Source organism: Myiozetetes cayanensis, unplaced genomic scaffold (genome assembly GCF_022539395.1).
Source record: "Myiozetetes cayanensis isolate MyiCay16 unplaced genomic scaffold, myiCay2020 scf3, whole genome shotgun sequence".
Classification (NCBI taxonomy): Eukaryota; Metazoa; Chordata; class Aves; order Passeriformes; family Tyrannidae; genus Myiozetetes; species Myiozetetes cayanensis.
The window spans coordinates 39,619,878-39,636,733 of NW_026087521.1; the positions used below are offsets into that span (position 1 = coordinate 39,619,878).

The window sequence follows — 16,856 nt, forward strand, 5'->3', positions numbered from 1 at the left end:
TAAATCCCATTTTGTCTTGCTTTTGTATCTAAATGCATGAACATTCTTTTAACAGATCTGCCTGTCATTGTCATTACAAGGGCAAAGCCCTCCAGCCTGGAGAAATCCTCTCTACGCCAACAGGCTCCTGGTAGGTTTGAGTGCCAAGAGTTTTATCTTTCATGTATTACAGTTTGGATGTTACTTTAAGAAGATTGAGAATTTTTTTCATGTAGAATGAAGGTTTATTGTATTGAGATTTTATTTTGTTACACACTTAGTAAAAGGGAGCCTAGTATAAATTGGATTATGTATCTGATTATTTTAACAAGATACCTGGAAAATTCTTTCTCCTTTTGATGTATGTTGTTTAAATTAAGTTGAGTTGTATTATCTTTTTAAACATGGTGGCTACAAAACTTTTTCCCCTTGAATAAACATGGGTTTCCTTTTCTTTTCCAGTCAATGTTTGAATGGAACAGTGAAATGTATTGAAGCCACTACAGAAAATACAGGTCATTTACAGTCTTGTCCCATATTAAAATTGCAAAGAGAAAGATTTTGACATTAAACAGTCATTTGGTTTTCTCCTCATATGTATTTTTATTGAGATACTTGATGTCACAGCTTATCTAAAATAGGCAGTAAGAAGCACAAGCTGGTTTTTTTTTTTGGGGGGGGGGGTTTTTTTCTTTTTCTGTAGCACAAATTGTACTACTAAGTTACTTGGGAAATTAAAAAAAATAAATAATTGCATGTGACTTCTAGGTCAATATGTTCTTCTGGAAATACCTCTAATTAGGCTCTCTCCACTTTTAGGAAGCCTTAAGATCTTGATTTCTGGAAAGTAAATTTTTAATGAATTTTTAATGAATTTAGAAGGGATTTCAATACACTCAAAATTATACCACTTCTATAGATTCTCTCTACCTAAGACATAATTACTATATCTTTAAGAATGAACTGTGTATCAGACTCAGGGCGCATAGATCCAGATGCTTAATATTATATTTTGGCCTTTGTTTTTCCATTAGAACAAATATTAATTTTATATCTCTCTAATATTGATTTTGTTATAGACTTCTGTTCAGATTGTATTCTTATGTGTACTGTAATGAAGCTCACTGTACATTAAAATTAATAGTTTCTGTACAAAACTAAATAGAAACCCTTCAGTGTAAAAGAGCAGTTGATCTCATCTGACCTGCATTTTGCATTTGAAGTTCACATATGCCCAGATGGAAAAATCTACTATGACTGCAGATCTCCTGTGCCTGGATTACCAGCAGCGGGTGTGAATTGTGGGATCTCTTGCGCAAACCTTGCCATGAACTTCTCCTGCGTCCCCTCTCCACCCTGTGCAAGTGGCTGCATTTGCCCCCCTGGGTAAGCTTTGATGGAGCAACCTGGAGCATAAGCCAAATACATATTTTCCACAGTTCAACTCTGCATAGTTTTTTTTTGCTTTTTAAATTCCAGTGGTATCACACCTCTAATTTTGAAACTATTGTTCTATAAACATACAGTAACAGTTAAAAAGCCAACTCTTTCTTTTGTCTTCAAGAGCCCTTTTCTCCTTCTTGCTGGTGTAAGGCTCCATGCTGTAATCCTGCCTCAGTTGAAGTATCACTGTTTCTCTATGCAGGGACCATCAGATATCTAGTTAGCTTCCTGTTTTTTCTCAACATTCCATTTTATTTCACTGTGTGTGTAGCAAATGGTTTCAGTTGTGTGCAGAGCAGAGTGTAATGAGACTGCCAGAATTCCCCTTCCAGCACCTTGTGCTGTTCATAGATGACTAAAGCATCGGTGAAGAACAGATTTCGCTAATTGTTCTTGCCTAGTATTCTGTAGTCCTCTACAACCTCTGCCTCAACAGAGAAGTTAGCTTTCAAGACCATTAGTGTTATAAGTATAAACAATTATTTTTAACACAAAGAAATGCATGAATCTGTACAAAATAGTGAACTAGTAAATTTTTACTGAAACGTCACCATGATATTTGCATGAACTTAAACTAGCAGTATTGACATGAAAGTTCATTTGAAATTTTGAAGAAATTAAAATATAAGTTAAAAACCCAGAGCTAAATCCCTGATCTCACAGTCGTACCATTTCAAATCAAATATTACTTGATTATTTTCTGAATTATAAATTACAGCTGGGGTACTGACAAGCCAAATCCCAACTTTCTGTCAAATAATAGAGTAAAAAACATGATTATTTTTATTACATAAGAGAATAAACACTTATTTTACTATTAGGTGGAAAATTAAATGTATAACATTTAGTGCACTTAGTAATGTTCTTGTTGTTAAATGGTATTTCTGGACCCATTATGACTCGTTGTTCCAGGAAGTGAGTATGGCTTTTAGCTAGGAAGGGCAAGCCAGATTATCTTAAAAATTAAGTTCAGAAGTTTTACTTTTATACAAGAAAATGTTAAGCATATACCTCCTAATATTAAATCTAAGTGGACAAGTGATGAAAACCTTGTTATGAGAAATTTACTGTAATGTCAATTTTTTGTTATCTTGAGATGCTGTTCTTCTCATTGTTTCTCCTTCCTTACCTTATTTCTACCACGACCCGTTGTTTGACTGGATGACCTAACATTTTGGGGTGGAATCCTGAATTCTTCTGGAGACTGGCATTATCCTAGCATCCTGGGTACTTAAGGTGCTCATAAAGTAGAGGAGCTTGTGCATATTATTTAAACCCTTTCCTTTGGAAACCTATGACAAGATAGATTCTAATATACCAAAAATGGTTTTCTTAAATGAAAATATTTTACATTTTCTATTAATTTTCTTGCACGATAGCTTGTCGTTCTTCTAATCAGTAGCCAAAGAGGTGACAAATAATGAGAAACTCTCAAAATCTCTTGTATTACTTTAAAAATTGAATAGAACAGCACAGATTTTCATGAGGAAATGAAATGAGAATGACAGTAAATTCATCACCCAAGGATACACTGAAAGTCACCCTTACACTGAGCTGGAGATATGAGGCTAAATTGAATCGTAGAGGGGTAGTATGGAAAGGGATCTTATGGGGCTAAATTATTCTCCTGCCTTTAGGCAGCATCAGCAATACCTATGTTATTCTTGACAGATACTTAACTTCCATTGACAGAGACTGTGACCTTCCCAAGCCATTTGTTCTGGTGTTCTCCTATCCTTAGTAATTTTTCTGGACACTTGACTCATTTACTTAGAGCTGCTTATTGTTTATTGAACCAATTATGGGATGAAGAAAACTTTAAGCTGTGTATTCCTCTTAACTTCCACTTCAAGTGAAAAACTCTCAAGATCGTACTTTGAAAAACATCTCTCTGTACTTTCAGCCATGTGCTGTAATGACAACTGCAGTAATTGCTCCCCTAAAGAGAGAACAGCACTGGGAGTGTCAGTAATGTTTTTTTTAAAAAGTCAGTGTTGCTAAACAGATGGAAATGAGGAGATCGCAAAAAGTTGTTGACCACATCTGTGAATTGCTTATTCATGATCTAATTAGATTTGACAATTTTTGCATTAAATGCCTCTGTTTTGTCATAACCTTGTTAGTTGTTTCAACTTCCCTGGTGTAGGCAGGTAACCTTCAACACAGCCCTTTGTAAACTGTGTGTGTTTGGCTATGGCAGAGTTCTGCTAACTCTGCAACAGCTGCCATAGCCCAGCTCACTGTTCTGCACACAGAACAGGACAGTTGCTGCAGCCTCAGCAGCCTGCCTGATGCACAGGTTCTCTGCAGCTTGCAGGGAGGAGTACCTACATTACCTGGGCTCCTGCATGGGAGCTGCTGCCCCACAATGACATACCCCTTTCTGGACAGAACGATAGAAGGACCTGGTGAGGTCTTCAGCTGTGCAAAGTGGAGATCATTTGATGTGGAAAACTTTTGCTGAGGAAACAATTGTCCTTGGCTGGATGGAAGATAGGCTGCCCTTAGTGGGGTTTAGACAATACGGTACATATTCAGTTATGTTGATATGCTTGTGAATTTACTCTTTTGTCTTCCTAATTCTTTCATTTTAAAGGATGGCTGAGCATAGAGGGAAATGTTATATTCCTGACAGTTGTCCATGCACCTGGAAAGACAGGGAATTTCTGTCAGGAGAAGTGATAGCTACACCATGCTATACCTGGTGAGTGGCATTCATCTTGCATACTTCCAAATCATCTGGATCTCTTAGACCCAAAGTCAAACTGAAACAGAAAATTTGTTGAATACTTTTAAATCAAAAATATGCTTGTTTGTACTCAGTTACAGGATATATCTTTTATTAGGCTCACTAAAAGACTTGGATAAGTAGGAAGACCTTGGGGGGAGTGCTTCTTCAGATCTGAAAAGTAAGCTGAAGATAACCAAGTTAAGAAGCAATCAAACCCAAATACTTAATTCCACACATATTATTTAATCTCTGAAATAAAAGACATTTGGCTTCTGGAGAATAGAATATCATGAAAGGTAACCAAGCAGAAAAAAAGAGAGATTAAATGTAGGACAGTAGTAAATAGTCTGCTTCTTTGGCAGCTGGACTCTTTGCAGTGTAAGTTACCAGTTACCATGAGTGACTGTATAGGAAGAAGATGAGCAACTAAAAAAAAAAAAAAAAAAGAAAAAGACCATTAGAATTTAAAAATGAGCTAGCACACAGCATCTTTTTAAGGAGCTTTACCTGACACATACTGAAACAAAACAGTTTTTCATTAATTATAATTTGCTAGCCAAAATATCTATATTCAGTTAAGTATACATTTAATAATGAAAAAAAAGATTGGCTTGGCAGCTTTCAATCAGTTAAAAACTGCATTGGCAAATCAAATGAGCATTTACACTTACACAAGCAAAAGTAGCGGATACCAATACTACCTTCATACAAATTTGTGTAAACCATTGAAAGTAGCTGACAGGAAAAGTATTCCTGCAAAATATCAGCATTAATTTCTTAAACTCATTCCATACTTGTCTGATAACCTAAAATCTTGCAGATAGCAGCTGGAGGTATTTTGCTTTGAATATGTGCAGACCTTTATCAAAATGCCTTGAGAAAAAATGCAATATCCATGTTTTATGAACGAGTGTGTTGTGTCATGGTGTCTTATCTATAGTGGAGGCAGTGATGGAAATATTTCCATAAACCACGAAAAGTTTGAGGTTTTGCATTTATTTCTTATGCACATTTACTGTAGATATGGGCTGATGGCAAAATGTTCAACATTTTTTTGCCATGGCATTGCTAATAACTTCAGAAGCAATCCACAGAATAGCTCTCTGTTTCAAGATTTTTCTTCCGTTCATGAATTTCTGCAGGACTTGAAATAAAGAACCTAAAAAAGTTTTTTTCTTGAAAATGTACAGAAAATAATCCTGTTATGAGAAGATACTGATTATTAGTTTTCCCTACAGTGTTTGTCGGAGAGGCATATTCAATTGCACCAGTTACCCCTGTCCCGCTGTATGCACTATTTATGGAGATCGACATTATTATACCTTTGATGGACTGGAATATGATTATGTCAGTGACTGCCAAACTTACCTGCTAAAGGTAAGAGGATTGTTCATACATTTTTGTGTGTCCAAGTAAAAGTTTCCATGAAAGGACAAGTATTTTGAACACTGGGAGTTGATCTATAGAAACATTAAGAAAACAAGTGTAGGAACAGATGTGAAGGAAAATGACGTTTTGTGCTTAGCTCTTTGAGAACGGTAAAGGGGTGTGTTCTTGCATATCTATATGGTTTAGAGAAAAATAAAAACCAATGATCTCTGTTCTACTTCAACCTTGCTTTCATCGCAATGAGCAAAGAATAACGCTATAGAATCTGTTCAAACTAGGTATAATCTATAAATTTATTTAATAATTATCTGTAAACCCTCCTTGGCAGAGGTCAGTGATGACCTCTGGCTGCTTGGAATTCTTCTTGAATGTGATCTGCATCAGATCTGGATTGTATGTGTATAATAATATCAAACACAATGATTTCATAATTCAACAATGAAATCATTCATTGAGATTGTCTGGCAGCTACATGCCAATGTTCCTCACAACACACATTTACAGTACATTGCTAGCCTTTTTTGTTTAAAAATACCATTACTGACATTTGAAATATATTCTATTACTAAACCCACTATTGTTTATTATCATTGGTGCTATTTTTAAGGCAAAGAGTCTGTCTTCTCAGTTACAGTAATATGTTGAGAAGAATAGTCCTTTTCCTAACTATCTAAACTTAAAATGAAAAATACAGTTTCTCAACAAGGACTACTGCAAATAGTTTATTTCATGTATGCTTTAGAAGAGTATTCACAACTGTGAAATAAAATAAAGTGGTTCCAGATTGTTGAGTTTGTTTAAAAAGAAAAAAAGAAGAGAGGTTTGGTAAAGATAATAATACCTCAGAGCAAACTCTGGGCATGTATCATATAAAAGAGCTCTTACTCAGAGGTTTATGAACCTTTGTACAAATCTTCCTCCACTAAGATGTAAAAACCAGGGATTACTTTACCTGTAAAATCTTCTTGCCTGTATGATGGGGTGGAGAGGTGGCTTGTCATTTTTTAATTCTTATGCTATCCATTCAAACAAATCCATGCTGCTTTTTCAAACTTTAGTGCGATCCTGGAATGTTTTGCTTTTACAATCAAATGTCACCTGCCACTCTACTGTGTAAGAAAAAACCTACCTGGAAACAAACCACGGGGAGCATTTGTCATCTGAGAATAAAGTTGGCAGGCAGATAATTAAGGCATGTGGCACACTGCCAATGGGCCATTCTTCAGGTGAACGTGACAAAAGTGATGAAAATACTGCCTACATAGATGGCTTTTAGGACTTCTCAGACTTTTTTTCAGCTTTTCAAGCTCTATTTTTTCCCCACACTCAGCAAACGTGAGAAAGTATAGCCAAATTTGTTCATAATTTTTCTTTCTTCTTTACTATTTGCAAAACTTTCATGATCTATATTAAAGGACTCTTTATTACAAATTAGGCATGGCATAATTATATCTGGAACAGATGATGTATCTGTGGGCTAATTTTTGACTGTGAAATGTTTGGAGTATTTTTAGGGGGAAAAAAAAGAAAAAGAAACAATGGATGGGATCATATGGCAGATGCCCAAGAGCTTTGAGGGAACTAAAACACAGAACTGATGAACTATGTGATGTGCAATCCTAGAATCAGAGGAATGGAAGATGGCAGTATAACCAAACATTTTAAAAGGACTTAATGGCTGAATTTGACAGGAACAGACCATTATGTCTGATTTACATATGAAGGAAATTCATATAAATTATAATAAAGAGAAATTACAGTTGAGGAAGGGTTGGATGCCCCCTCCCTTTTTTTTTAATAAAAGAAGAAATTCATGCATGATCAATCTTCTGAGTTATTCCAAAGACAATAAATACATGGATAAGGATAGTCAGGTCAATGTGTGTGTATTTTACCTTAAAGATTTTTTCAAGAAGGATTTCAACATATATTTTTTAGAGACTAGTTTCTCATAGGATGAAAATGAGGATTCTTTGAGACATGAATTCACAGAATCACCAAATGGTTCAGGTTGGAAGGGACCAGCAGTGGATCCTCTGGTGCAACCTTCCTGCTCAAGCAGGGTAATCCCAGAGCACATGGCACAGGATTGCATCCAAATGGTTCTTGGATACCTCTAGAGAGGGAGACTCCATAACCTCTCTGAACAATCTGTTCCAGTGCACAGTAAAGTTCTTCCTCATATTCAGGTGGAACTTCCTGTGCATCAGTTTCTGCCTGTTGCCTCTTGTCCTGTTGCTTGGCACCATGAGAAGAGCCTGACTTGACACCCTCCCTTCAGATACTTATAGACATTGATAAGGCCCCCTCTCAGTCATCTCTTCTCAAGGCTGAACAGGCGCAACTCCCCCAGCCTTTCCTCGTAAGAGAGATGATCCAGTCCCTTAATGGTCTTTGTTGCCTTCCACTAGACTAATCAATAGTCTGAAGTCAAAAGATAGGAATAAATGGCCTTTTTTTTTTTTAGAATGGAAAAATCCTGATGGCATTGCACAGGGATCTGTGCTCAGACCTGCATTCAGCATCTTCAGAAAGAATTTTGAAAAGGTGGTGTAAGGATTGAGGTAGAGTATGCTGATGATAAAGACTCAGTCTGAACAGTTGAAACTAAAGGTTCAGAAGATCTTATGGCAGAAAACACTACATAATAAAATGGAAGATGAAATTCAACAATGAAATAGGCTAATCAGTAAACACAAAACCCCCCTCATAACTATGCTACCATGAAGATAGGCACTAAACTAGCTACTACTATGCAGGAATAGAATTTTATGTGAGAAAATAAATAAAACAGATGTAATTGACATCTTCATAGTGGCAGTCTGCATGATAATCCAGTGTCATCTGTTCTGCAATTTCACATATTCTTTTGTTTGCATGTACACAGTTGCACTACAGGTGTACCACATACTGAAGTGGTTAAGCTACATTACATATGCAGACCTGATGGCATAATGAGATTGCCCTTGTTTGAAATACACTCTTTTGTTCCTAGAGTAGAGCTTTTGATGTCTCGCTCTCTCTAATCTCCTTCCCCTATATTGTGGCCAAGTGCATACATTTTTAATAGTAATATCTGAGTAATATGAGTCTACCTTGACCTACTATTTGTTCAGAAGGTATGCAAGAGAGCCCTGTCTCTTATAGCCTGTTATCCAAACAGGGAAGCTCGATGAAAGGTGGGAAAAAATACATACAGTTGCAAAAGTTTAGATGCTTTGCCTAACGTCTTGGCAGGCACAGCTGTACAGGGTAGTAGCACCTACATCATGCAACCTGTTCTACAAACCAACTTTTTTTTTTTTTTTTTTTTTTTTTTAGTACAATCACAGAATCATAAAATGATTTGGGTTGGAAGGGACTTTTAAAGATCATCTAGTCCAATCCCCCTGCCATGGGGCTGTGTGTGATGTGTGCTTCACGTTCCCTGCCTGTAAGGTACTACAGAACATCATAGATTTGATAGCTGCTAGTACACATTCCATTGATTTAATGGTAGCTTCCAGTGCTGTTACGAGGCTGATTTTTATGGACAACATGTAAAATGCTCACCAGACACCTGAAATTGAAGCAGCTGAAGTGGTTGTAATATTGTATATACAACACTGTAATGAGTTTGTCCTTTCACTTTTACTAGCCTTTTTCCTGTGAGAAGTGAACAGCTTTGTCTCTGCTAACTTATATACTCTAAACAAAGGTGTTGCAGCATTGCAATAAGGGAAGTTATAGCTACAATAAATTAGCTGGCATACTAGCTCTTCCCAGATGCAGAAATGAGTGCAAGAATCTGAATCTGATGTCCCTAGTGGCGTGATAATCTGCTGTTCCCATACATGTCAGCAACCCTCACTGTTTGATTTGGCCATTGGCCTCCCTAAATCTGATCTGTTTGAACAACTATTTGATTTGTCATTGTATTGCACTGTACCTAGCAAAGAACTCACCCTTACCTTTTATTATGTTTTAATAAGGAGCTCTTGTGCTCTTGTGGGAGAAAAATCAAGTATCAACTTCCAGCCAATTATAAAACTTCAAACTTTGTTTTCAACATCATTATCACCTGTCAGGCCTTTTTGTTTAAGGTGACAGTAGGTGTATGAAAAAGGCCTTTATAACTAGTTCAACAGATATATCCATTGGTCAGAAAATTACCAAAAAGATTTAATACAGCAATTAAGAAAACTAGGGCAGTAATGTCTCATGAAATGATGCCATCATCCTTATCAGGGAATTAGGAGTTACGTTATACACCAAGAAGTAAAGTCCCTGTATAGATAGATGACATTCAGAGAGAAGACATTAGTATTTACTTCTAATATTTTAAAACCTCAGTAATTTCAAAGGTAAAAAAGGAAAAATCTTAGCAGACCAACTTGTTTATCAGTGTAGATCATGAAAATATTTCATTTTAGCTAATCTAAATATGAATGACGATTTTAAAGTCAGACAGTCTCTTAATTAAAAGTATTTAAATATATTGTTTTCTTCTATTTTTTGCTTATCTTTTGTCTTTGATGATGCTACATTCTTTCCCAAACAAAATGGTGTTATTTTTCTGGTAAACTTTTACTGTGTGTTATTAGTAGTTGTGGTCTGTTTCTTCCACTTTTCTGTTTCGTAGACTTTTGCTTTTGTAGTAAAATTGTTGTCTTTCTATGACAAGTGTTGACCTTTTTCTAGTTTTGTGATGGCTTTCAATCCTGCAGCTCAGTGTCCTTATTCATGCTTGGAGAGTCTGTGCCCTTGGAGTGCCTCAGATATGTTCTCTTCCATGCCATGGAGCAGAATTATATTTTCTCTGGGAGAGACTCCAAGGAAGAGTTTAGATGGATAGTTTACCCTTCAGAACATCCTCAAATGACAGCATTGTTGCAATGTTCTGCTGCAATGCTTATCTGCCTTTTAAAAAAGCACAAAACCCCTGACTTCAGTATTTCCACTGGTAGGTTGTCAGTAAGGTCCTAGAGCAGAGAAAAGGATGGAATGTTTTTTCCTATATCCTGAAAGATGGAGGTCAGCATAACTAAGCTCTCCCCCTCGAGTATTCCCATTTTATAGACTAGTCTTAACTTAAAGGATTCAATAAAAATATTTTCACTTTGCATCTGACATTGCAGGTTTGACCATTTTAAAATAAGCTTTTTGATGCAACCTTGAAGGCTCTTTTAAAGCCAAAGTTTGTTGGAGGACTACGAAAGCAACAACGATTTGATCCCTTTGATCAAATAATTGAACCATTCTGCCAACTAGAATTGCAGATGTAACTCTTTTGAGTCAGGAGACATCTCATGAGAGCCCATTTGTTAAGGCAGAGGTTCATTTAACAAAACATGTATGATCTTAGGAACCAGTGCTACAGTTTCCCAAATGATTATCCTATTGATGAGGAGTCCCCAGAGGTAGGTACCTGGTCTGCCCTGGGGAATACAGCAAAGCAGCGTGTTTCTTACATTCTTCTTTTGTAACTTGAAGCAAGTTCATAGGTAATGATACTTTTATTAGAGTCCTTAATACAGAGATTGGTTGATGCACTGATAATATTTTAGCCATTCCTTGCTGATATATTTATCTTGATTGGTAAATTGTTAAATGATGACTGGGCATAAGTTAGAGCAGTCACACATAAAGCAGCAAGTTTTTGATTACTTACTTGTCATATCTGAGGAGTCAGAATTAGCATTTATCCCCCTTCCCCTTATTATATCTGTAATTTTTTGTGCAGCTTTTTTTTCAACATCATTTGTGCCAGGTAGCCAGTCTGTAGATCCATGAAGTTGGCAAACCTGTAGAATTAAATATTATTTTGCACAGTCTCTCTCATAGCCTATTTGTAAAATAAATACATTCTTCTTGCAATTAGTCATCCTATGGAGGATTAAAGTTGAAGGTTTATGGTTAATTAATATTGTCAAGCTGACTATTCACAGTTAGGACAAATAATTTCTTTTAATAGGTTCTGAAAATTTATTCTGAAAGTGAATAATGTTGAATTTGAAATTACAAATGTTTAAAATTGGACATCAGACTAATTTTCATCTTTTATAATAAATAAATAAATTATATAAATAAAACTGTTAGATGGGGCTACAATCAGAATGCCTTAAATTTTTCAATTAACATATCTACCTCAAACCACATTCCAGCAAATAGTTTCATGAGTAAGTGATGTGCCAAAATATATCCACCTAAAACACTTGTCATATAATTTATAGCAACAATAACTGTGTAGAAATAATGATGCATTTCTTGACAAGTTGTATGAAAATTTGTGTCCAAATGAGAGAGACTACACTTCAGTGAAGATATTATCTACTGTAAATAAATTGTGAAGAATAGCAATAGTTTGCTTTTCATCAGTCCCATCATTTCAGAGGAAACCTTTCTGGATGCCCTCTTTTTTTTCCTGGGTCTCTGGAAGTCCTGTGAGGGTCAATAACAAACCCTTTCCATCTTTGTCTTCAGCTGTACCTGTTTTTCTATTTGCTCTATTCCTTCTGTGACCAAAAGATCTGATTACAGTTGGCAATGGATTTATGCTTTGGTTCCATTTTCTTCAGATCAATGATTTCAGACTCAATTACCTCTGCATGCCTTTCTGTCTCCCCCACCTGATTCTCCAGACCATTAAATTATACCGTGAATGAATCAATTTTATTCTCCAACAAAGGAAAGGCTTCTTTCAATTTGTGCAGATTAGCATGGAGGGCTTCCAGGAAAGGCTTGGGGAAAAGTTTCTTACCATGAGAATGGCAATTTGGAGGCGGTATGTTCATCGTGTGACTCAGAAGTTGGATCCTCTTTCTGAGGACCTTGCCATTTAGTGACCACAGAGCTTGAAGAAAATGACCTTTTGCCTTGAATTTCTGATTTTGCATCGGTGTTCATCATCCAACAGCCCTTTGGCTATACTGACTCTCAAATGTTTTACTCTGATGGCTGCCTGAAAAGGCAGTTCCCTGTAAGAATGACTGCCTGAGTTGGAGCGCCTCTGGTGGGTATTGCTTTGTGGACTGTTGATGATACAGCACAGTAAAAGATAAACAAAACCCAGCATCATGTGCTGTTGCTTCAGGAAGCTGTATGGTGTGCTGGCAGTAGTAAAGTGAAAGCTCTTTGCTGTGTTTGAAGTGGTGGGATGCTCAGGCTAGTCACCTTTGGATGCTGTCTAGCAGTTTATAGCCTCTGGTTGTTAGTGAGCTACAAGAACTATGAATTAAATTTACTCTGATTTAGATCAGGATATGAATTTGTTGTTGTTGTTTTTTCTGAGTGTGTGGAAACTAAACTTCAGCAGTGTAAATGAACACATGTAACTTTTTTTATACTGAAAAACGTTAAAGCTTTGTACAAGTTCCAGCTTTCTAGTTCCTACCCTAATTTTCTGGAGCTCTTATCCTTTTATTCCTGTTATATTGTACTTTATCATTACAACCAACAGTGATAAAATATTGATATTTGTCTATTAATAAAACAACACTAACATGTTTCATAAAAATACATGTTTAGATACTAAAACTAACACCACCAACTGTGCTGCTGATTTATAATTCAGAATAGCTCATGTTACATAATGCATCTCTTGGAAACGAATATTCAAAAGTTCCCAAATCTTTAATCTGCAGACGATCTCATTTTTAATTAGACAGGGATTGAGGTAATGTGACCTGTGCAAAAGCCAAATCTGATACACAAGCAGGCAAAGCTAGGTAAATGAAACAAAAGGAAATATGCTTTAACTGATCTTTTCTCAAAACTTTAAGTATGGTTCTCTTAAAATATAAAAAAGAAAAACAAAACCTTTCCAGTGATGTCTATCTGATTAACCAACTTTTTTGAAATTAAGAAACATTGAGTTAGAACAAGGTTCTATTTTAAGTAGATAAAATAAAATATTTGCTGTCATCTATTTTTGTTATTAGCTGTAGATTTAAAATTTTTTTTTAAGTTTTATTGTTGACAAAACCTCAGAACACCCAACAACTCTATATTGCAATAAAATCTTCTACATAACCCCCTATTTATAATAAAGAAAATATTATATAATGCTACATTTTTCCTATTACTTGTATAGATACATATATGTATATATACATACTTGTAATACATCTTTCTTGAGTTTTTGAGAGTTTATTCTGCTGGAGATGTATCCTTTTCAGAAGTCACTTTTAAAGAAATAGGAAAGAGTTATCATGGATGCATTAGCAAACATCTGGAAGTTGTTTGAGGATGAGTCAGTAACTGGAATAATCTCACTCCCCTTGAAATTTCATCAGTGAATCTACTCAGTCACGTTGCTCTCCTCCATTTCTACTTAACTGTGCTGAAAAGCTAAAAATGTGTCATATCTTACAAGTGTATTGCAAGCTTCTTTGCCCTATTTTAAGTGAAAATAATCTGCAGCTATGTAGGTGCAGAGGAAAAGAAAATTTATGTGCATGTGCATAAGCAATTTAGTCCTCAGGTTCTTAGGCCCTGAATGTTTTTTTTTTGTTTGTCTTTTTTGTTTTTTTTTTTTTTAAATACTTGTAAAGGTATGCATAACATCAGTGGAAAAAAAGTATTATTCATTCCTTTCCTCTCTTTTCTTTCTCCTGTAACAGGATCACCTACTACCTTTCCTATAGTATTTTTTCCTGACTTTCATGTGGATTTCTTCCCAAACTGAGACAATGTGTATCAGTGCCATCTGTTGACTCCAAGTGATATTGCTCCATTGTTTTAATAGCTATGGGGATGAACATTTGATGATACAAATTTGTACAGAATGCATAAGCAGGGATGAAATAAAATTACATGGAATGTATATATGTAATTTTGAAAAGGTACAGGAGAAATTTGTGCAGCAGCAAAACAAAATAAGTCTTTCAATAAGAGATGCTTCTTGGTGTAAGTCAAAATAAGTTTTGTGTAATTAATGTGATTTACTGATTATCTGGAGATCAAGTCCCCAGTATAATGGCACAAGAAACAAACAGCAAGTACATGTCAGGTGCCAAGGCATTTTCCTACTTTCCAAACCCACTTAAATATTTATGCCTAAGTGCTCATTAAATCTGGGCTAAGATATTTTATTTCTCTTAGGACCAAGCTTACTAGAGGTAATAGTTTCAGTTGTTAAGTTCCTTCAGAAGAAACTCACAGCCCAGTAAACAACCAAACTAAATCTGACTTTCCATAAAATCTCCTGAAATATTGAGTCTGAACAGGGCTAAGGGTATCCCTCTGAAATACATACAAAGGAGAAAGCAAATTCTACTTTTTAAACTACTGGGTTTTTTTTTTTCTGTATTTGTAGAGCTTTTTGCACTTGTTTGTGTGGCTAGATATGAAAACATATAAAGCATCATTAAAACAAAAGGAAGTTAGGATTAATCTATTTCCAGTATGTCCTTAGGTGCCTTTATGGCCAACCTAGTTTGCAAGTTAGTATATTCTAGGGAACAAACCAGAAACAGTGGGTAAATCAGGGTATTAAGAATGGAAAGGAATGAGTCTTTACACTGAACAGTTAGAGATTTTAATGAAACTTTCAAAGAAATAAATACAACCACTTTTAAATTGTCCTCTCCCAGGCTGCATTTTGACTATGTAAGCACACTGTGCAGTGTTGTTATTGGTTAAAAGGGATAGAAAATTTCTAGCAGGATATTGAAATAGAAAGTTTATAACAAAAATAAACTCTAGCATTCCCAAGCACTGCTAAAAAAAAAGAAAAAAAAAAGAAAGAGAGGAAAAAGGAAAGCAGTGCTTTGCTTTTTTGACTAGGAAGAAATATGGAAAAAAAGTGCAGCAAAGTCTAGAAAAAGAATGTCCCGAGAAGTGGGGCTGACAATGAGCTTTTGACTGACTGCCCAGAGCTGTGATTCTGTCTTTCCTGTTGCTTGGCAACTCCATGTTATCACAAAGAAACTGACATTAAGTTGGAACAGACTGGATATGGTAATTTACGTGGGAAGATACTCTTGCAGTGGGAAAACCATTTTATTTCTAGTTTCTGTCAGCGTAAGTAGGTTTCACATGATGAACTGTAGTACATCCCCTGTTGGGTGCATTTTACCTAAAAAGGTAAAGAGTGACTCTGCCTTGGACAAAGGCTGTGCAGAAAAAAAAAACAAAACCAACAAAAAACCCCACCTTGTTATTCATTAGACCTGCTCCTAGTGTCTGCTCAGACATTTCTTCTAATGGTAGTGACAAAAGCTTGTTTTCATATCTGTGTGGATTTGGTGCAGATTAGAGAGATGGAATTCGATCATTCTCATTTACAGTATTACATTCCATAAGAACTCTTGAAATTTGCCTAAGACTTTACTGTTATATACATATGAATATATATAAACATTAAAAAATCATCCTCACTTTATCTAATAGTCCTTTCTTTTGAATTGTCAGTAGTTAAGTACTCAATTTCAATTGCACTTTAATTTTGATTTGTTGAAAGAGGAGGCTGCATGTGCAACGGTTATAGAATAACTTGAAGACTGTGATAGAAACAGTCATTCAGCACTGGATTTAGCTGGTACTGTATGGCTGGGAAAAGTCTCAATTTTAATTGAGTTATATGGAAGGAATGGCAAGAGTATGTATGTAGAGCAAATATTTTTGTGAAAGCTTTGAGCCGTGAGAGATAGGTAATCCATAATGATGTTTGTTCTGTCTGGATTTAGGTATAAGGTTTAATTAGAAAAAGAGAAAGCACAGATTACTTAGGATTTAATACAGAGCCATTTTTTCTTAAATGTCTGGATTACTCATACTGAACCATCACCACTGTATCTCTGCATTTCCATCCTGCATCATTTCTAGTAATTTAATACCATCATGCAGTCCTACAAGTAAGGAAGCACTTCACATGTCTTCAGGACTCCTTGTTCTGGCTTTGGTCAGCAAACACTTCCGGGCTCCAGGCTTCTCTCTGTTGCAGAGCTAACTTGAAATATAACCCAGCTTTTGCCCTTGGCTCAAATCCCAACCATACACAAAAATTTCTGACTTGAGTATGTTGATGCTGTTCAGCTGAAGGGATTGGCCTGGACTGTCAGGCACAGGCAGCAGCTTCAATTAGCATAGCTGATACAGCTACCCGCTCCTGCTCCACTGACTTGCCTTCATTGCCAAAAAAGGTGTGTTTTTACTGTGGGATAATTAGCCTGATTTAACTATCCTTATTTAAAATCAAGCCCTCCATGTCTTTTCTTACAGTGAAGACATTGTTCCCTATTGACTCAGAGTGTCCCCTTTTTCTGAGATTAGGTTAACTGAAGAGGAATTAATTCTGCAATGAAAAGAGCCCACAATGTCCTAGACATCAAAT

General features: G+C 35.9%; 1 protein-coding gene across 1 annotated transcript in view; it reads left to right on the forward strand.

Moving 5' to 3' along the window:
• OTOGL (otogelin like) overlaps positions 1–16,856 on the forward strand; it is a 93,936-nt gene that overhangs the window by 28,114 nt on the left and 48,966 nt on the right. The window contains exons 21-25 of the mRNA XM_050324827.1: positions 56–130; positions 442–494; positions 1,203–1,365; positions 4,019–4,126; positions 5,392–5,530. Of these exons, the coding sequence (XP_050180784.1) occupies positions 56–130; positions 442–494; positions 1,203–1,365; positions 4,019–4,126; positions 5,392–5,530 (538 nt within the window). The remainder of the gene's footprint in view (positions 1–55; positions 131–441; positions 495–1,202; positions 1,366–4,018; positions 4,127–5,391; positions 5,531–16,856) is intronic.